At 46.2% G+C, this 22,261-nt stretch overlaps 1 protein-coding gene across 4 annotated transcripts; it reads right to left on the bottom strand.

The window, feature by feature from the left end:
- Positions 1-2,135: 2,135 nt before the first annotated feature.
- LOC117852687 (uncharacterized) lies at positions 2,136-10,387 on the bottom strand. Of its 4 annotated transcripts, none has more exons than XM_034734887.1 (4): positions 10,132-10,387; positions 9,685-9,767; positions 9,508-9,590; positions 2,136-3,716 (listed from the first exon to the last, which is right to left on the bottom strand). In XM_034734887.1, the coding sequence occupies exons 2-4, from the start codon at positions 9,743-9,745 to the stop codon at positions 2,433-2,435; spliced, it is 1,428 nt and encodes a 475-aa protein (XP_034590778.1). In that variant the 5' UTR covers positions 9,746-9,767; positions 10,132-10,387; the 3' UTR covers positions 2,136-2,432. The 4 variants fall into 4 exon arrangements, with proteins under 4 accessions (XP_034590778.1, XP_034590777.1, XP_072149390.1 ...); XM_034734886.2 differs by having other exon boundaries at positions 9,685-9,776; positions 10,132-10,384; XM_072293289.1 differs by lacking the exon at positions 10,132-10,387 and adding an exon at positions 4,624-5,574 and having other exon boundaries at positions 5,661-9,590; positions 9,685-9,751.
- Between the last annotated feature and the right edge of the window lie 11,874 nt (positions 10,388-22,261).

A 22,261-nucleotide genomic window follows, 5' to 3' on the forward strand; every position in this document is an offset into this window, starting at 1 on the left:
ATTAGCTGCCAAACAGTTGTGTTAAAGTTTAACACCCCATTTTTCATAAACACATGGAGGGGGTGTTAAAACTTGCTAAAGGTGTTAAAAGTGGTCCCCCTCTTCCATCTTTCCCTAGTTGCCCCCCCCTCTTTCTCCTCCTCTCTCTCCTACCCGCCGCCTGCGCATCCTCCCCTCCCGCATCGCTTCCTCCCCACCCGCCGCCATCTCCTCCCGCCGGCCATCCATCCCGCCCACAGGTCATCCCCTCCCACCATCCCCTCTCCCCGTTCTTTCCCTCCCATCACCTTCCCCTCGCCCCCTTTCTTCCTCCCGCCACCATCCCCGCCCGCAGGAACTAGAGGAATGTCAACGATGGAGGTAGGAATGTTCCTTTGGATAATTGGTGCACCCTAATCACTTAGAAAAGTTGAGGACTGGTTTGTAAGGTCCTTAGAAACAATAAGACATATATTCAATAGTGTTTTGTGTAGTGTTCTTAAGCTAGCAGTGGATATTATTAAGCCAAAGGACCCAGAATTTAAGACCGTGCACCAAAGATTGAAAAACCCTCGGTTTGCCCCATACTTCAACAATTGTATAGGAGCTATAGATGGGACGCATGTACTAGTTGTGGTACCAAATGAAAAGGTGGTTCAGCACACCGGGAGATATGGATATACCACACAGAATGTGCTGGCTATTTGTGATTTCAACATGAGGTTCACATTTGTTGTCAGTGGATGGCCTGGATCGGTTCATGATATGAGAGTCTTTAGTGATGTCGTAACCAAATATGATGACAAGTTTCCACATCCTCCTACAGGTACACTTCTTTCTATACTTGTATTGTTTTCATTTGTACAATAAATCGTGCCAACTTCATTAACCTTATAAAATTGTCTTCATTTGTAGGCAAATTTTACCTAGTTGACTCGGGATATCCAAACCGTTCGGGTTACCTTGCACTGTACAAGGGTACGAAATATCATCTACCGGAGTTTCGGAGTGGCCCAATGCATAGAGGTATGAAAGAGATCTTTAATTACGCACATTCTTCCCTTAGAAATGTTATCGAGAGGTCCTTTGGAGTGTTGAAGATGAAGTGGAGGATTTTGTTGGGTATACCAAGTTTTCCAATGCACAAACAAAGCAAAATAATAGTAGCATGCATGGCAATTCACAATTTCATTCGAGAGAATGATATGACCGATAGGGCCTTTTGTATGTTCGATCGGGATGAAAATTTCATTCCCATGGCCGAAGTGTCAAAGTATGAAGGACATGCGATGAATACCGAAGCAGGGGACGAAGACTGTAATATGAATGCATTTCGTGATGAATTAGCTAATGGTTTGTACAACAAATCGTAGATTATTTGTATGGTTGTGTTGTAATGATATTGACAACCTTTGTGCACTCTTTGTGTTGTATCGTGTTTATAGGACAATGCAAATAACTTGAAGGTTTTTTCTCCTTTAGTTCTTTGATTTGGTTGAATGAGAAAAAAAACCAAAACGTATGAGCAGCAACAGCAGCCATACCCAGCATGCACCAAAACTCAACGCCAGGACTTGGCGCCATAGGAAACAGGAAGCACACAGGAGTATTAGGAAGCCATTAAGAGCATTAATCGAGGGGTATTGGTGTCAATTCCAACCTTTGGTGTTAAATTTAACAGCCCATCCAAACACTCCATATGTGTTAAAGTTTAACACACCATGTTAAACTTTAACACCTTAGAATGGCACGAACATCTGTTGTAATCCCTCCCCCCTTCCCTTTTTTCTGCTTGTAATTACTTCTGTAACTCTTTTGTTTTAATATATAACCAGTAGGGTCTTAGCCCCTCCTGTTCAAAAAAAAAACATTAATGACGGACACACCACGCTGCCGGAGATGGCAGTTTTCTATTCCGCCATGTCGTAGCTCCATGCCCCAATCCACGCCCCAATTAATCGATGTGCAGTTGCGCGCTAAAATATTTGTTGGTCTTTGCATCTCCTTTCCTTCCATACGACTTGTGAGGACCTTTGCACTCACAAGGGGGTAAGAGCACACCCTACCTGCTGCAGCAGTAGTGAACAGAGTTGACCAGCAAACACGAGAGGAGAATGGAACAAGAAAGGAACAGAATTACAACAGCAAAGCCGCGGTTTCAGGGTCATGAAAGATGTCAATCAGTAGTTATTGCTTGTAAAATCAATGGACAAATTGCCGCTAAACGCGCCAGGCACTTCTCATACTAGTACCATAACTACCTGGACCCTATGGCCTATGGGCACGCATTAGGCGTGCATAATTTGTTTGTTCCATGATCTACCGCTCAGAACATCAGAATATCATATAGAATAAAACAATACAGAATGCAGTGAGCTATACTTAGTCATCCGTCGTTGCCGTGGTGCATGGTGGCCCAAAAATGTTCAGTGAGGATGTGAGATTCTTCGTTGCTACGACTTTATGACTACCACGCCGTAGATAGCAAGTGCGGCTGCTGCAATCATCCCCAGGGCCGAGCAAGCCAGTATGTTGGTGGCCGCGTTGATGACAACTCTGGCTGGACGACCTCCGGACCCGAAGTTCATCAGAAACATGAGCCCGAGCCCGGATGCAAACGCCGAGGTCAGCAGGAACATGCAGGTCTTGTTTGCCGCGGCCTTGTCGTGATTTTTGTCAGAATCTCCAATGAAGCGTCCAAAGATTACCATGACTCCTCCCAGCGACCACGCAGTCACCTGTTTGCCTATGTCAGCCATCCACCCGAGCTGCGTCTCCTGGATCGGGTCCGGGTCTGGATGCACGTCGTTGCTGTCATCTTGCCGGCCTTCAACCGGTTCATCAGCATCGACTTTGGCAGTTGTGCAATGCTCGATGATGAACTGGACCATGGCGGCGAGGGCCACGGAGACGAACGCGGTGAGTATGTAGAATCTGAGGACCACAAATGCCGCCGAGAATGCGGCGACGGCGATCAAGCCGAGCAGGATGACGTTTGCATGCCTGATTGCTCCGACGATGGACCGCCTGTGCACTCTGCTTTCAATCTTCAGCGCCACCATCGAAAGAACCATCAGGAGAACGCTCGTCACGGCTGTGCTGAACATGAACATGATGGCGACGTGGGTGCCGCGGAGGGTGTCGCCGCCGGTGTCTCCCGATTGTTTATCCAAGGCTGCGAGCGTGCCGACGAGGCCCCCGAACGACGAGGCCATCAAGGCCCCGGTGATCTTAGAGTTGGATTCCATCTCCTTCTCCTGCTCCTTCAACTCGGCCGTGATGTCCGGCTTTGTTGTTCCCTCGCTCCTGCTCTTGACGTACCAGTGGACGCCGGCAACCGTCACTACCACCAACGGAGGGACAGCGAGACCAACGTAGAGGAAAAGCTTGAACGGCATGACCAGCAGCAGGCTGAGTATTGTCAGCGCTGGCAAGGCGATGCAGGCATAGAAGAGGCAGCGAGAGATGATCCGGTGCAAGGAGGCACGGGTCTCCGGAGCCCCCAGCAGCTGCATGCTCAGGAGCATGAACGATAAACCACAGATGCAAGAAGCGAATGCGAAGAGCATGAGGATGTCGAGGCGCCAGTTCTCCGGGCCCTTTGCCACCGCTGAACTGAAGGAGAGACCGGGGAGCATCACGGTGAAGGAGAGGATGGCCACCACTGCGCCGAGCTGGATGTCTCTCTCGCCCTCTGCTGTGCCACCCTGTTCGTTCCCCACGGTGCTTGTCTCATCCTGCAGAGGCCAATTGCAGCAAGAAGTATCAGTAAAGATGATTAAATCCTAATAATGCATCGGTATCTAGCTGCCAGTAGTCAGTGACTGCGTTAGAAAATGTTTATCACTTGAAAATTCAGAACGAATCACAAAATGACATGCGTGCACTAAAAAGTATGTTCAAGGGTACATCATGTGTACAAAGATAGTAGCTTACAGCAACTCTAATAGTCTCCAATCTAATAGTCTCCCATCCATGCTCAATAAAGTGACCTTTTAATATCGGATTGAGAAAGAGTGCAGGGATTGAGGGGGGATTAATTGCCTAATAGATTTAGGGAAGCAATCCCCTTGGAAAGGATTAACCTAACAAAACCTAAGTTAGAGCCTGTTTGTTTCAGATTATAATCCCTCTAGATTATAAATAAGTTGGATTATGGTCATGCATTTTATGATAAAAGCTACTATGGGACTACAAATAATTTGTGGTCTCCCAAGCTTATTTCAGATTATTATGATCCTAGAGTGGTTCTAGAATGGTATTTTACCCTACTATCCATAGATCATACTTTAGTTTGTATAATCTAGGAGGGAAACAAACAGAACCTTATTATCGGCCTGCTCCTATATCACTTTTAGGATTATTAAGAGAGGTGCTTTGCAATTCCCGATAAACTCATCCTAATAATCCTTTCTCTTTATTTCTCTCTACACTTGCATATAAACATAATGATAACTCTACTTTCACATCGAAATAACTCAAATATTTAGTTTTCTATAGCACATAAATTCAACACCATTTCAAATTCGAACATAACTTATATGGTCGAAATGCATAAATCACATGTCGATCATCACACACTCTAATTTATATTCCCTTCTAAGTCCCACTCAACCATGACGCTAGAATTTGCGTGTGCATTACCTCCAATCCCACTAGTTTCCATAAACATGATCTTGATTTTTGCTTTCATCTTCTTTGCTTGCACCTCTTGTCCAAGGACTCTCAACTTCTCTTCAATCACCAAATTATGCTCCCCATATGCCACCTTCACTTCTCCAGTGACTTGACCTTCATCCACCTTGATTCCTTTTCATTCTTCCTCATGGCCTACATCTCCTTCTTTGTTATGATCATCTCTTGCACCGCAAACAAGAATACAAGACCATCATTCTCCCTTCTTAATACTCTCCTTCTTTTGTTTCCTTCCCAGAGGTCTTCTTTCATTGGGTGCCTCCAAGCTTGGAGTGCGACTCTCATCATCATAGTCCTCAATGAGTGTCGGTGTTTAGACCCGGCAACCTACCGAGGGGGGTGCCTGAGGTAGTATTTTGGTTAATAGGGCTCGTCAAGATTAGGAACTCGAAGGTAAATGTAGACACATGATTTAGACAAGTTCGGGTCGCTGAATAGCGTAATACCCTACGTCCTGTGTGTTGGTTGGATTGAATTGCTTTGGAGGGGGTACCTGCCTCGCCTTATATTGCCATGGGTAGGGTTACAGGTCGGTTGGTTACAAAAATACCAGTCGGATTCGACTAGACGAGTTCTACTCTTATTGCCACGAGTACTTTTCCTAATCCTCGACTAGTTCCTATCTTGCCATGTAGACTACACTGTACTGCACCTACGTCTTGATGTCCAGCCCCATATTTAGGATTGTCCAAACCTTCTGGTGGGCCCATAGATGTATGTACGACAATGAGATCTTCCTAATTATAAACTTGGTGACATCCTTGGCCTTTTTTAAGTGGATGGCCATAACTATTTCTATTTATCCACTCTCATTGTGCAGGAGGCTTGGAGCAACAAACAATAGTGCATTAAGTTGGATTCGAATCCCTCTGCTTGTACATAGAGCTCCCGAGTGTTGATCTATCAAATTGAACAATTAATTAGAAAATAAGGAATCAACATTCCATAAGCAAATAACAACTCAATATTTAACATGTGTTACTTACTCGATCTTGAATTGTCACTCCATTTCGCTGGGCACGATCAATATTCTCGATCAACACAACCGTCCCAACGGTTCCAATGCTCTTCAATTGAACTTCGTTGGTGATTGAGTTAATTAATCGATCGGTTAGAGGCTTTCACTATATTTTGGTGAAAATGATCAATAATGCACTTCCAATTTCTCTTTCCCTATGATCGAATCCAAACTCACTCTCCGATATGCTTGCACCCAGTAGTTTCTACCGTAGATATGTCACCCACCAATGACACGTTGACAAATCTCTCCTCCTAGGCTTCACTAAGTTGCTACCTTTCTTACACCAACAATTTCCACTTGACTACCACTTCTAGATCACATTTGTCCCTCCATGCTTTGTCTCCCCACATCCACACACTAGTAGAGAATTGGCTTTCGATGTGCCCCCTTTTGTCCCAGTTTAAAGTTGGTCCGGGACAAAAGGTTCACCAACCGGGACTAAAGCTCGGTCACTGGTGGAGGGCTCACCAACCGGGACCTTTTATCCCGGTTGCAAAGGCTAGTGTGAAAAAAAGATCCTGAGAGACATTTTATCCCGGTTTGAAACACCAACCGAGATAAAAGACCCCCCCCTTTATCCCGGTTGGTGTTACCAACCGGGATAAAACACCAACCGAGATAAAAGGGTCGAGAGCTTTTTATCCCGGTTTGTAATACCAACCGGGATAAAAGGGGGTCATTTATCCCGGTTGGTGTTTCAAACCGGGATAAAATGGTCCCCAACGAGGTCACTGGAACAGGACTAAATCTGTCGAACCCTTTTATCCCGGTTGGTATTGATAAAAGGGGGTCTTTTATCCCCCACGAGTTAATACAAAAGGATAGCATCCCCTACATAGTCAGATATGGTGTGTAGGTGGGATGGTAAGGAAGCTACGCGCGAGGCTGGAGGTTGTGGGTTCGAATCCCACGATGTGTTAATATAAGTGAATTGCGCACTGTTCCCTTAAATTTTTGGGTTAAACTATTCACCAATGCTTACAACTTAATGTGGTATCAGGGCCAATGCTTACAACTTATATTAGGGTTTTAGAGATCTCGAGTATGAATCATGCTGGTACCATTAAATAAAATAAAGCAAAGTCCATTTCACCTGGTGAACCCGAAAGCCACCCTCAAGGAATCATACACCTCTCATCTATCAAAACAGGTCAACTTAACCCATGCACCATTTTAAAAGTGGCTTTGAATGTGATTTTAGTTGACATTAGTGGGATCCAAATGTCAGAAAGTCTCGCTCCACCATGTCATTTGGGACCCACTTGTCCGTTTCTTTCTCACTCCACCATGTCATCCGGGACCCACTTGTCCATTTCTTTCCCTATCCATCCACCGTGGCTGCCGCTGAGCCGCCCATTGGTTTTATCGGCACGCTCGGCTGGCCTGCTTCTCAATATCAATCTCACCTTCCTCTCCAACCTTGGGAACGTATTTAGTGGAAATCATCTACCCAGTCCGTGTAATCTTGGAAACTATGAATTAAGACCACAAGATGTTAATCCAATGGATAGGGTTAAAGGTGGGATTATTTTGCGCTTAAGCCCTCCCCCCACCCGCCTGGCCACTTTCAACTCCTCTTGACGCCTGGCCGCAGGGGGTATTAGAAAAAGTGGCAAGCGGGTGGGGAAGCTTAAGCGCAAAATAATCCCACCTCTAACCCTATCCATTAGATTAACATCTCGTGATCTTGATTCATAATTTTCAAGGTTGCACGGGGTAGATGGTTTCCACTAGATACATTCCCTCCAACCTCGTCTCTATGGGATATGCACTGTGCTACTAGGTACATGCCCATGAGCTTCCCTTAGGCCGCCCTCGAGCTCCCTTGTATTCTCCTAAAGCTTCGCTCCAGCCTTTCCTGAGATCCTATCCACCAGCGACAAAGTTGATGGTGGCGCGCGCAAAGTGCTGAGGCAATGGGGCGTTCGACACCAATGGACAGGCCGGTAGGGCCAGTGAGCTAGGGTCATTGCGGTCGCAAGCGACCTCCGCAGCCCTCGATGCTGCTAGGAACCCCATCTAGCTTGTAATCGTTGGTCACGTGCAAGGAACTCCGCCCCCAAGGCCACCTCCGCTGTCCTCGACACCGCAAGGATCCACATCCACCTCCTAGGGGATCGATGCGCTGCCTGTTGTCACTTCCCACCAAATCGAGTTCCCCTGCCCCCTTTTCTTCCCTCCCTCCCACGGCAGCAAACTACTGCTATAGCAAGGGGCTCGACGCCTCCGGGTGAGCAGCTCCGGGACGGGTGATGGTGTCATTGGAGCTTCGCACAGTCATGATGGAAAAGGTTAGGAATCGGTAGAGAGATGAGAGAGGATGGATGCATTGACATGTAGGTCATTATCTAGAAAAAAGGAGAAATGCAGATGGGGACTATTATCAATGTTTAGATTAAAATATTGTATTCTATACTAGATCATTTTCACTACATCTCAATCATAGTATCCAAGCATGACTCTATATCTCAAAACATAGCCATCAAGCTGAACATAATATATGTTTTAAAGAGTACTTGAACAGAGTGGCACTGTCTTCGGTAGTTGCATACTTGTTAGGATCCCTTAAATTTGCCTAACCTACCTGACAAAGGAAGAGCACGTACGAAACGAATGATTGATTCTTCCCTTGCCTTTACCTTAGTTTTTGGGCAAGGTCAGTTCTTTCAATTTTCTTCTCCTGACAACGTTTTCCTGGCGCAACTATATAGGTGCGCTTTGTATATTGAGACTGCTAGCAAGGTTTATCTTAATTAGAAACTAAACATGGTATCCCCAGTCAACCGGGACAAAAGGCCCGGGTCACTCAACCGGAACAAAAGACCCCCTTTTATCCCGGTTGGTAATACGCAAGTCACAAGTCACGCGATTTATCACGCGAAATATGCGCGTGCGCGGTTCGTGGGATTCGAACCCACAACCTCCAGCCTCGCGCGTAGCTTCCTTGCCATCCCACCTACACACCACATCTAACTATGTAGGGGATGCTATCCTTTTGTATTAACTCGTGGGGGACCCTTTTATCCCGGTTGGTGTTTCCAACCGGGATAAAAGACCCCCTTTTATCCCGGTTGGTATTACAAACCGGGATAAAAGGGTTCGAGGATTTAATCCTCTTCCAGTCACCTTCCAGTCACCTCGTTGGGGACCCTTTTATCCCGGTTTGAAATACCAACCGAAATAAATGACCCCCTTTTATCCCGGTTGGTATTACAAACCGGGATAAAAGGCTCTTGACCCTTTTATCCCGGTTGGTGTTACCAACCGGGATAAAAGGGGGGGTCTTTTATCCCGGTTGGTGTTTCAAACCGGGATAAAAGGCCTCTCAGAGTCTTTTTTTCCCACTAGTCTTTGCAACCGGGATAAAAGGTCCCGGTTGGTGAGCCCCCCACCAGTGACCGAGTTTTAGTCCCGGTTGGTGAACATTTTGTTCCGGACCAACTTTAAACCGGGACAAAAGGGGGCGCATGGAAAGCCAATTCTCTACTAGTGATCTTTTCTTGGCATTTGTCGAGAAGAGGTGAAGGAACACCGTACCTTTGTTCCCCACATCACATGCCGCACCTAGATTCTATACCCCTACTTCTGTTCCACTCGTGAATGCAGGTGCGGGGTTATTCACGGTTTCTTGTTTGCCAACGCGGCTGCTGTATTCGGTGGGCTCCGGCCCTCACGACCGGCCTCCGGCGTCCAAGCGCCATTAATCATGACGAGGCCTGACGACTTACCGGCCGGTGGCCGGTGGTTTTGCCTGATATTTCAGCAAACTGTAGAGGAACGACTAAGCATGCGTGCACATGCTGAGCGCGTACCTGGCCTTGTGCGCCGGGTGTTCCTGATGCAGGCCTCTCAGTCTCCGTCGCGGTTCTCTCCGTCTCGGAAGATGAACTCGAAGCTGCAATTGCACAGTTTATTCGCGTGAAATCCTTGGAGAGACAAGGTAGCTGGCTGGCGCGTGAACCAGCATCGATTGGAGGTGTGGTCCTCACCTTGGCTTGGATCCTTATCAGTGGGCACGGCATCGATCTGGATCTTGACCTCATCTGCCATGGTCGTGGTTGGAGCTTCCCCCCTGCAGCAACTATATGTCAAAATCACAAGCAATTAGACCAAGAATTTTATTTTTAAGAACGTGTACATAAAAGGTTTGCATGTAGCACAACAAGAAAGATAAAGAATAGTTTATATTATGATCTTGAGATCGAATTAACAGCCCAGGCAATTGGGAGAACATGGACAGATCAGATGAACCAAAACACACATGGCATATCACATGCATACACTCTGGTCGTCATAGCATCAACTTGAATCAGGAAAGAGAATCAACGGATCGATTAACAGGCGAAACCAAAACAAACTGAATTCAGTAGCTTTTGATCTACGAAGTGGCGACAAATCGGAAGGAAGGAAAGTTGTAAGAAATATTAAGCACTCACCTAATAATGCGAGCCCTGCAGCTCTGCTGTTGCGGAGCAAGGCCTGTCGATGGCTAATACAACCACAAGGCAAATCAACGCATCCTATCGTATGGTGTCCTACTTATGATGGTCGATCATAAGCCACAGTAGAAGTACTATTTTTCATCAAAGAAAAAAAGAACAAATCCTTAGCCATGAAGTTTAGCCCCGTCTTCTAATGCCTGTGCGGACTTTTCTTCTATGGTTATAAAATAAGTATTTTGTCTCTAGACGGCTAGACGTGATAAAAGGACCACACACTGAGGTTTAACAAACTAGCAACGCATGCAATGACGTAATAGGCACAGGATACTGAAGATTAGTAGCAAGGTAAGATAAAATGAGACTCGAAAAAGAATTAATTGATTTCATAAAGGAAAAATGCTGGAAAAATGGCTCATGGAGAGGCTTATTTAATGAAATTCCAAAGCAAGAGTGCATGTTTTAGAGTATATTTGGTAGTTGTAGATACATGTATCGTAGACTGCCATATATATCCAATGGAGCCTTGCCCTCCAAGTCTTGTACTCAATATATATCGGCTGAAAGGCTCAATGCAATACAACCAATCCATCTATTATACACAATCTATTCCTCCTACATGGTATCACGAGTTTTTTTTCAGATCTAACCCGTATCTTCCTCTGCCCACCGCGCCGCCCCTGGGGAGATCGATCTCCACCAGGGGCAGCGCTCTTGTTTTGCGGCGGATCTTATTGATCCGGCTGCCATCGTTGCGTCAAGCAGCAACGGATCGTGAAGGAACTCATCTTGGGTGCAGTCGTCCGTAGGCTTGCTGGGTTGCCGTGCAGCTCAGCGCCGTCATCGCCCTCGCTTCCCTCGGAAGTCGAGATGCCTCCGCTTCGCTGTGTCAGGTTGCTAACCGGGCCAGTCTATGTGAAGGACGTCGACCACGTTGTTGCTCCGTGCAACCTGCGGGATCTGCGGCCGTGAGGCCGTGCTCCTCAAGCCGCCGTAGGAGGGACCTCGCCTTGGGGCTGCATGCACTGCTGGGAAAGCCCCATCAATACCGGTTCGTAACCTCTTTTAGTACCGGTTGCGTAACCGGTATTGCTAGTTCGGTACTAAAGGGGGGGCCTTTAGTACTGGTTGAAATATCTAGTACTAAAGGGGGTCCTTTAGTACCGGTTGGGGAGACCAACTGGTACTAAATTGGTTGCCATGTCACGCGAGGCCGATGATGTATCAATGGAGGATGAAGTTTCTAACCTTTAGAACACTTGAATGAGTGAAATCCGCACAAAATGGTCTTCAATCCGGCAGCACCTCCCCTATGACTCCAAGGATAGGATGTAGCCCGAGCTGTGGTTAATGGCTCGGGTAGGAGGAAGAAGAAGGCGGATTTATAGGAGGGAAGTTAGTACCGGGTGGAGGCTGCACCCGGTACTAAAGGTTGCATATTAGTACCGGGTGGAGCCAACACCCGGTACTAAAGGCTCGATGGCACATTAGTACCGGGTGGAGGCTCCAACCGATACTAATGTGCAACCTTTAGTACCGGTTGGAGCCCCCAACCGGTATTAAAGGGGGTCACAGGAGGCTCCTGGGGAACTATTCATTAGGCTCAGTACTAATGCTCACATTAGTACCAGGCCCAGTTGCAACTGGCACTAATGCAATGGACAAAAGGATAATTTTCCAGTAGTGATGCGCGTCCTTGCCGGCCATGCTCCAATGGCAGACTCTCTCCACCGTAGTGCGTCTGGCCGTTGCCTATCCCTCCCCTTCTCTATCGTGCTTTTGCGCAGAAGGAAAAAACAAGAAGGTGGAGCTAAGGGCTACATGCACATAAGGTTGTATAGGAGAAGTTGCTGCTGTATTTTTTTTCTCGATCAGAAATCAGGTTTACGTCGCCCGCCACTGTATCGACTCCGCATGCCTATTCCTCTACATCGTCACCGGCTGTTCTTCTTTAACACCTGTGTGGCCCGGGCTAGCGTGCAGTGCGCATAGGGGCACCACCCATAGTGCCACCAGGCCCCTCCGCCATACGGTCTCCACGCCAGTCGTCCTCGACATCGTCGCCATGGCTCCGATCTGCACGACATCATCATCCACCGTCTGGTAGTTGCGCCCTCGATCTGATCAGCCAATCAGTGCACGGTCATGACACGTGCGGATTTGGGACAGTTGTCTTGAGTACGCGTGCACCTCCATCAACACGACAGTTGTGGTTGTGCCGCCTCTTTGAGCAGCAACGCCGCCCTCCATGGTCCTCTTGCCATTGCATCATCATCACCGTCGACAACATCTGCGACCTTGTCCATGACTATGTCAGTGTGTGCATCGCACGCATGGTCTTCGTCAAGCTATTCAAGTTCTTCCTCATCTCCTTCGAGCTTCGCCTCCACGTCATCCGGATCATTAGGCCTTGCGCCAGATCATTCTGGTCTATCTCCTCACTTCGTCCATCACCACCTCGTTGCCAGCGTCTCCGTCTCATCTCCACCTTGTTCGTCTACTCTGGCAATGTGGGCTGCATCATCACCTTCTACCTGTTGACGCAAAAATCGGGCGGTGACCTTCGCGTACTAACACACGAAACCTGAGAGATCTACTTCGCTCAAGTACAGATTGTAACCCTCTCGATCCAAGGCGTGCCAGTCAATTTGACCTGCTAATTGACAAGGGCAAAGAAGACATTAAATTCGAGAGCAAATCGACTGATGTTCCGCTTAGCTCCAGGAGATCGTAACAGCCGAGTAGCCGATACAGAAATAGACGATCAGCTAGGTTAGCCGATGTATGCGTAATCAATGTAAAGGAACTATTGAAATGCAACCTAAACAATGCTACACGAACAACACTTGAAATAGATCTTAATCAGCTATAGAACAGTTCTTGATTGAAAAACAGGATAAGAAGCCGATCGGAACCTATTCCAAGCTGGATAGTGGTGATAAAAGCTAAAGCAACAAGATTTAAACAAATAAACTTGCAGATCTAGCAAATATCGATAACTTGATGAAAAAATTTAGACGAAACAATAGCGATGCGTCGGAAGTTAAAGCCTAGAAATTACTCGATAAACGCGGAACTTACGATCCAACCGAATGTCAAGATGATGCTGCCCTGCTAGCTTCGAAGAACTCATGAAGCAAACGAGAACTTTGGTGAAGTCGCCGACTTGAAAGTAAATTATGAATAAAGTAGATTTGTTTGTTTGTGTGTGTACATGTTTTTCAGACCTCACAGGGTTTCTATTTATATCCTAAACTCAAGACTCCTAGTCCTAGTCAATTACGACGCAATACAATATCTGTAACTAAAGAAATAAACTTATCTAAATAAAACAACTCGTACAAGAGTCAGAAACGAATTTGGCTTCCCTCGACCAACTCTACATCCATTGTCTTGCAATATCTTCGCCGATCAAGACTCTCTTGCCTTTTAATGGTCTAACCCCAATATCTCCGATCGGCTGGAATCCTCTTGCTCGCATCGGCTGGGTCCCTGTTACCCTTCATCGGCTGACACCTCCCGTCCTCATCGGCTGGGTCTCCGTCACCTTTTATCGGCTGACACCTCCCGTCCTCATCGGCTGAGTCTCTGTCACCTTTCATCGGCTGAACCTTTGTGACTCTATCAGCCATTTTCACTAGCCGTTGTCCTTCTGTCATGCATCAGCATCTTTGCTTCCTTTTGATGCCAGTTTTGACACATGTCAAAAAACGGTGTCAACACATGCCCCCCAGTTTCGGAGTGAAATATATCTTTCGCTTCCGAAATTCTCTCGGCCATGATTTACTTCCCTGAGAAAGCGCTGATGAACAACAGCTTCTCGTATTTCGCGCAGACGGCGGATGAAATGCCATGCATACCCTTCACAGGCAAGACTATAAATCCACGGCCATCATCTTCCTCCTCTAATCCAACAAGAAGCTCTCTCAAGCGAACAAAGATCTGATCCAGACCAACCTTGATCAAATCAGAGATTACATTCCCTCGAATGTCAAGCTGGTTTTATTTGCAATCAACTCTGCAAGTTCAAGTCAGCAGGTGCAACAATCGGCCATTCAAGCACGAGGCCTTCAACTTTTGTTTTCAATTCTTGAAAGTAAATTGACTACTCTGGAAGCCAGAAGGGATCAGCTTCTGCAAGAACTGAGCCAGATCACCAATGAGATTAACATAACCACAACTCAACTAGGACACCATCCAGGCCTACTTCACCAAAGAGAACAAGTAATCGCTAATCTTCAAGATGAAGACAACCAAGCTCGCCTGCGTGCGATAAAATCAATCCAGGGTTTTTCTTGGGTTCGATGTAATGTCTTGTTGTACCTTGATAACTTAGAGATTGCAGATATTATTTGTTCTAAGGGAGACGCATATTGCGTCGGCCATGTATCACCTGACGTACCGAACTGAAATCGGCTTACTTGTATCTCATCGGCTATTAGCATGTTTGCTTTCCTTCTTTTTGTACTGAAGGTGATATAATTAGTATTGGCTATAACGGTCCGAAGCTTTAAGCCATCGGCTATGCATCTACCCATATACTGGGGTAGTATTTCTTTAAGTATTTCCCGTTTAAGGCTCTAACGAATTCTTCCCCTTCAAATGTCTCTAGAATATATGCATTGCCCGGAGCACACTGATTTACCCGATATGGTCCTTCCCGCGTGGGTGACCATTTTCCGTATTTAGGATCTTTAGACCCTATCGGCAACACTAATTTCTAGACCAGATCTCCCTAGGAAAACTCTTTGACTTTGACCTTCTTATCATACCATCTGGCCACTCTCTTTTTATTTTCATCAATACTGATCAAAGCCCTTAGCCGATGACTTGCTAGATCCTCCAACTCACCTTTCATTAGGATTGAGTAATCATCGTTGTCAATTGATACTGCAATGATATACGTCTTGATCCCGTCTTTAATTCCCAAGCAAAACCGCTTCATGCCCATAAACCAACTGATAAGGGGATACTTTTGTAGCACCATGATAGGCCATCCGATATGCCCACAAAGATTCATTTAGCGTAACATGCCAACGTCTTGGTTGCTCCTCAATCTTCCTCTTGATTAACTTGATAATTCCTTTGTTGGATGCTTCAGCCTGACCATTTGCTTGAGCATAATAAGGAGAAGAATTCAATAATTTAATCCCTATACTAGCAGCAAATTCATCAAATCCCACTGAAGTGAACATAGTCCCTTGATCGGTTGTAATAGTCCGAGGGATACCGAACCGATAGATAATGTGCTCTTTAACAAAGTCGATCATGTTTGCCGATGTCACATTCTTCAAAGGAATCACTTCAACCCACTTTGTAAAATAATATGTTGCTACCAATATGAACTTGTGGCCCTTACTTGATGATGGATAGATCTGGCTGATCAAGTCAATTCCCCAACCCCTGAACGGCCACGGCTTAATTATAGGATTCATAGCTGATGCCGGAGCTCTCTGTACATTGCCAAACCTTTGGCAATCTTGACAATCCTTGTAATACTTGAAGTAATCTTCAAGGATAGTTAGCCAGTAGTACCCATTATTTCTGACAATCCATTTCATTTTAAAGGCCGATTGATGAGCCCGACAAACTCCTTCATGAATTTCGCCCATTAAGCTTTTTGATTCTTCAATGCCAAGGCACTCGAGCAAGACCCCATCAATCGTCTGATAATATAAACCATCCCCTAGTAACACATATTTTATGGTCTGAAGACGTACTCATATGTCAACCTTTTTGGATGGATCCCTTAAATAATCGGCTATTTCTTTCCTCCAATCATCAACCATCGGCTCTAAGGCCATAGCACCACAAATCGGCCGATACCCAGAAGCACTTTGAGCGAGTCTGTTAGCCTCTTCATTGTAAGATTTGGGAATATGCTCAATGGTCACGCTGTTGAATTCCTTAAGTAACTGGAGGCACTCTTCATGGTAGACTCTCAAAATGTCATCCATGCATTCATATTCTCCAGTTAAATGATTGACGACCAGCATAGAATCCCCAAATATTTCAACAGCATCAGCTTTAATCTCTCTCAACAGCTTGATGCCCTTTAAAACAGCTTCATATTCAACCTGATTATTGGTAGCGGTAGCATCAATAGGCAACAAAAACTCATAGTTTGCCCCCTGTGGTGACACAAGCACTATGCCGATCCCTGAGCTAATTCCACATGAAGATCCATCAAAGAATAAAGTCCATGGAACTGGTTCCACGACAGCAACCTCTGGACCACAGTGCTGAACAACAAAATCGCCATGACTTGTCCTTTAACAGCTTTAGCCGATTCATACTTCAGGTCAAATTCTGAGAGAGCCAAAATCCATTTTCCGATTTTCCTATTCAAAATTGGCAACGAAAACATATATTTGACAACATCATCTTTGCATACGACGACGCATTCAGCTGATAATAGATAATGTCTAAGCTTAGTGCAGGAGAAATACAAGCATAAGCACAACCTTTCGATCGGAGAATACCTGGTCTCCGCATCCAAAAGTCTCCTGCTCACATAATAAATCATCCGTTCCTTACCCTCAAACTCCTGAACAAGGGCCGATCTGACGGCACGCTCATCAGCCGATAAGTACAACTTGAACGGCTTATGTTACTGGGGTGGTACCAACACTGGAGGTGACACTAAGTACCGCTTGATTTCATCTAATGCCTTTTGTTGTTCCACTCCCCAAATAAATTCTCGATCAACCTTTAATTTTAACAACAAACTGAATGCCTGAATTCTTCCAGACAAGTTTGATATGAACCTTCGAATGAAATTAATCTTGCCGATCAATGACTGAAACTCAGTTTTATTTTTTGGAGCAACAACCTTGTTAATGGCACCAATGATCCTCTGACTAACCTCGATGCCACGTTCATGTACCATGAAACCCAAGAACTGTCCAGCCGATACGCCAAAAGCACACCTATTTGGATTCATCTTCAGTCCATACTTCCTTGTGCACTCCAGAACCCTGCGTAAATCGGCCAAATTCTCCTAGTATCGTTTTGATTTAACCACGACATCATCGACGTAAATCTCTACTATCTTGTCGATGAGTTCATGGAAAATATAGTTCATGGCCCGTTGATATGTAGCCCCAACATTCTTCAATCCAAAAGTCATGATGATCCACTCAAACAAGCCGACGTGCCCAGGACACCTAAAGGCTATTTTGGAAATATCTTCTTCCGCCATAAATATCTGGTTATACCCAGCATTATCATCCATGAAACTAATAACTTTGTGCCCTGCAGCAGCATCTATCAGTACATCGCCTACTGGCATTGGATAACCATCCATCAGTGTGGCTTTTTTGAGATCCCTAAAATTAATACAAACTTGTAGCTTTCCATTCTTCTTGTATACATGGGCAACATTAGAAATCCGTTCAACATAACGACACTGCCTGATGAAGTTAGCTTCAATTAATCTTGTAATCTCAGTTTTAATATCATGCAACACTTTTGGATTACAACGCCGCGCAGACTGCTAATACGGCCGATACCCTGGCTTTATAGGCAACCGATGTTCAACAATAGATCGGTCTAAGCCAGGTATTTCATAATATTCCCAAGCAAAGGAATCTTTAAACTCCCTAAGTAACTTAATCAATTCTTTCTTATACTCAGGATCTAACTTAGCACTAATGTACATCGGCCTTGGCTTGCTGCCATCTCCAAGATCTACCTGCTCTAATTCATTGGCCAACGTAAACCCGTGCCCAAGCTTCCCATTATCTTCAACGAATTCATCCATCAAGATGATTCTTCTGAGCCGACTACTTGGATCGGCTGTAGTCCAAAATCGAACACCTTCAAGAAGTCTATATCCTAGGCTTTGCCAGATATAAAACGTACTTGTTCACAGATCCACTGCTAGTCATCGGCTGCGGCAATGCTAAAAGGGGAATCAGCAGGGATAACTTCCATTGAATTGCTGATCCACTGGATGAGGCATTGATGCATCATAGACGGGATATAGCAATTGGCATGAATCCAATCTCGACCTAAGAGCATGTTATATGACCCTTTACCATTAATGATGAAAAATGTGGTAGGTAAGGTCTTACTTCCAACCGTCAAATCAACGCAGAGTGCCACCCGAGCTGGTGAGATGTTTCCTTCAAAGTCTTTCAGCATCATATCCATTTTCATCAAATCTTCTTTGCCCTTTCCAAGCTTGCGAAACATGGCATATAGCATGATATTTACCACCGCACCTTCATCCACCAGCAGCTTGGTAACTAGCCTCCCATTAACCTGTCCTTTGAGGAACAAAGCTTTTAAGTGCCAACAATTTTCATCCTCAGGCTTCTCAAAGGTAGCCGGCATCGGCTCTAAGGTTAACTGCACCATCCATCGCTCTGCTTCCGATACTTCACTATGATCAGCTGGAGCCATAAACTCCATCGGCAGAATGAAGACCATGTTGATATCTGCAGCCGATTTATGGTTATCATCCACATTATCAGCTTTCATTTTGACGCGCCATACTTGGGATTTGACTCCTTTCCTCTCTAAGCCATGTTTTTCTTCTTCTTCTCGCTATTCCCACTAACGCAAGCGCCGAACTCTTCTCTTCTGGGACTTGGTCAAACCTTCTGGGCAACACCATGCTGTGATGCACGCGATCGCTCTGGTTTGTGACACATCGGCTCCTCATCAGGGACTCTTTCATTGGCCCTTTCTTCCAGCCAATTAGGTACACCAATTCTGCCCCCCAGCCGATCATGCACTGGAATATGCCTATCACCATAATCAGATCTATTTCTGATGATCGGCTTGCAATTTCTATCATCAAAGCATAGCCTCTTGAACGATCGACTATCTTGACACAACCTATTGCACTCAAGGCAGTTATCAACCGATGGTAGTTTGATCCCTTCTTCCCAGCAGTATATGAAGAACGGGCACCTCCAATGATCTTCATGGTGACGTATCTTCTCTTCCCTGTGCCTTGCTTTCTCTTGCTGCATTTGGAGTTTGTTGAGCAATTCTTGAGAAGTAATCGGCCTACGAGGTCCCTTTGAACTTTCTCCTTCTTCTAATCAACCTTTTCTATTGATGTCATCAGCCGATATCTGAACTTTAGGATCTATAGCTCCACTCTTCTTGGTCGATTCTGAAGTCAACACTTTGGTCTAAATTGCACCCTTACCACCAAATTCCACCATGTTAGTTGGGAAAGGGTGTTGGTCGATCTTCATCAACTTTGCTGGCTTTGTAGGGACTTCAAACTTAAGTCTTCCCTGCTCAATAGTCGATTGAATCTGCTGACGGAAAACTTTGCACTCATTTGTATCATGAGACGTAGCATTATGCCACTTGCAGTATTTGATCTTTTTGAGCTCCTCAGCCGATGGGATAGAATGATAGGATGACAACTTGATCTGCCTCTATTGCAACAACAAATCAAAGATTTTGTCGGCTTTGGTAAATGGACACGAAACTAGCTTCTTGTTTTTAACCCATTCAGCCAAGCCGATTTCCATCTCTTCATCCGAATCGGAGTACTCCACATATGCAACCCTCTTTTGGAAGTTCCTCTTCTGCTCATCAGGGCGCACTTCCTAGTTTGACATCCAATACACAAGCTGACTTAGACTGTCAAACTCTTGCAATGCGTATTTTTCTTTGATGTGAGGCAAGAGTCGTTGAAAGGCTACTTCAGCTAGTTGGCTATCACTTAGGACCAAACTATAGCATTTGTTTCTGACTTCTCTGAATCTTTGTATAGACCCAGATATTGACTCATCACTCCTCTACCTCAAACCAATCAGATCCATGAGCTTCATCTCATGAACTCCGGCAAAGAAGTATTTATGAAACTGCTTCTTCAGATCGGCATAGAAAATAATAGAATCTGCTAGAAGTTACATGAACCACGCAAAGGCCAATCAAAACAAAGATGATGAGAATAGCCGAACCTTCAACGCATCCTTCGCAATTGCTTCTCCACATTGAATAATGAATCGATTGACGTGCTCCACCATAGAAGTATCATCTTGTCCAGAGAACTTGGTAAAGTCAGGTACTTTATACCGATGGGGAAAGGGAAGCAGATCATAAGCAGGTGGATACAGCGTTCTGTACATGTAAGTCTGTTGCGTAGGTTTTAACCCGAACTAATCTTGCATTACTTCAGCTATCTTTGCAGCCCAATCTACCTGCTGGTGTGCAGTCTGTGGCTGTTAGTCGATGCCGTGATGCTGGGAGAAGCCACGAACCACCCAGCGTGCCTTGTGCTGGGCAAGGGACCCATCAGCATGGAACTTATGCCGGAAGATCCTCTTGCCCGACATGACATTGGCACCCGGCGGCTGCAGGACGAGGCGCCAGGTGTCATTGTCGATGAGGGTCTGAACTCGTCGACCATGGCAGCACACCAATTGGCATCAGCTAGAGCACTGCGATATTTCACCGAAATCAGAGAGGGCGGAGAAGAAGTCGAGGCTGTCATGCCCTGGTAGTGGACCCGCTGGATTGCCCCAGTCATAGAACGAGTGACAGGGCGAGGAGGGATAGGTGGTGATGAGGACGGTGCAGGAGGTGCCACGGCCGTGGGCACCGCGGACGTGGGGGAGGGTACCGTGGGCACTGGCCCGACCGGTCGGAGCGCTCGCTGGTACGGTCGGGGCGCTCGTCCGATCGGTTGGAGCGCCCGCCGGAGCGATTGGGGTGCTCGCCCGACCGGTCGGGGCGCTCGTGGGAGCGGTCAGGGGAGGCTCGCCCTACCATTCGGAGCATTCACCGGTGAAAGAGAGAGCGGCGTCCTGCCCGCAGACGGAGTGGGGTACACGATCGGTCCATGTACCAAGATGGCGGGGTCGTCATCAGGAAGTTCCTGCAAAACAACGGGTGAGGGCTGCGGCTGCTCCACATCCGAGGACAGGACGATCGAGGTGGGAGCAGGAGCATCAGAGGCGCTGGACAAGAGGAAGTTGAGCTGCACCGGTGAGTGGGGTGGGAGGAGAAGGGGAAAACGGACTCGTCGAAGACAACATGGCGAGAGATGATGACTCGATGAGGGGACAAGTCAAGACACCGGTACCCCTTGTGAGGGGAGGGATAACCGAGGAAGACACAGGCTGTGGAACGAGGAGCAAGCTTGTGGAGTGCCGTGGCTGAGAGGTTAGAGTAACAAAGACAACCAAATACATGTAAGTGAGAGTACTCGGGAGGCTGGAAATAGAGGAGGCGGTAGGGAATGTCATTCTGAATGGCAAAGCAGGGGCGCCGGTTCAGAAGATAGGCGGCGGTGGTGAGTGCCTAGGCCCAGTATGGGGCAGCCATGGAGGCGTGAATGAGCAAGTTGTGAGTCACGTTATTAAGGGTGCGTAGGACACGCTCAGCTTTCCCATTTTGGGAAGAAGTGCAGGGACACGAGAGACGCAAGTGGATACCCCGAGAAGTCAAAAAAGATGTGAGAGGCTTATTGACAAACTCAGTCCCATTGTCAGCTTAGACGCTTCGAACGGGAAGACTAAACTACGTATGAGCATAGGCGCAAAAGGCAGTGATGTGTGAGGTAACTTCAGACTTGTGAACTAGAGGAAACGTCCAACAAAAATGCAAGAAGTCATCCAAAATGACTAGGTAGTAGCGATAACCAAAAATTCTAGCAACGGGAGAAGTCCAAACATCACAGTGAATTAACTCAAAAGGATCAGAGTTGCAAGAGCTAGAATGTGAGAAAGGTAACCGCACATGTTTCCCTAACTGACATGAATGACATAGAGTGTGACTGTCTTTATTATAGGCAATAGATGAAGTTTGTCTAAGTGTAGCTATGGCGGCAGGACTAGAATGACCAAGACAGAGATGCGACAAACTAGAGGAGATGGCGAGGCCGGCGTGGGGCGCTGCAAAGCTGGCTACCGGAGGCATGGTGTAAAGATCGCTGGCGCTATTGCAGCGAAGGATCATGCGTCTGGTCAAAAAATCCTTGACAAAGAAACCAAAAGCGTCAAACTCTATGGTGCAGTTATCATCCTTAGTAAACTGACGAACAGAAATCAAATTACGAATTAAAGAAGGGACAACAAGGACATTGTTAAGGTGAAAGTGGGAGGTGGGGGGTGGAGTTGCCACGGCACATGATGGGAAGGGTGTGACTTTTACC

This window comes from Setaria viridis, chromosome 4 (genome assembly GCF_005286985.2).
Source record: "Setaria viridis chromosome 4, Setaria_viridis_v4.0, whole genome shotgun sequence".
In the NCBI taxonomy this organism is placed as follows: Eukaryota; Viridiplantae; Streptophyta; class Magnoliopsida; order Poales; family Poaceae; genus Setaria; species Setaria viridis.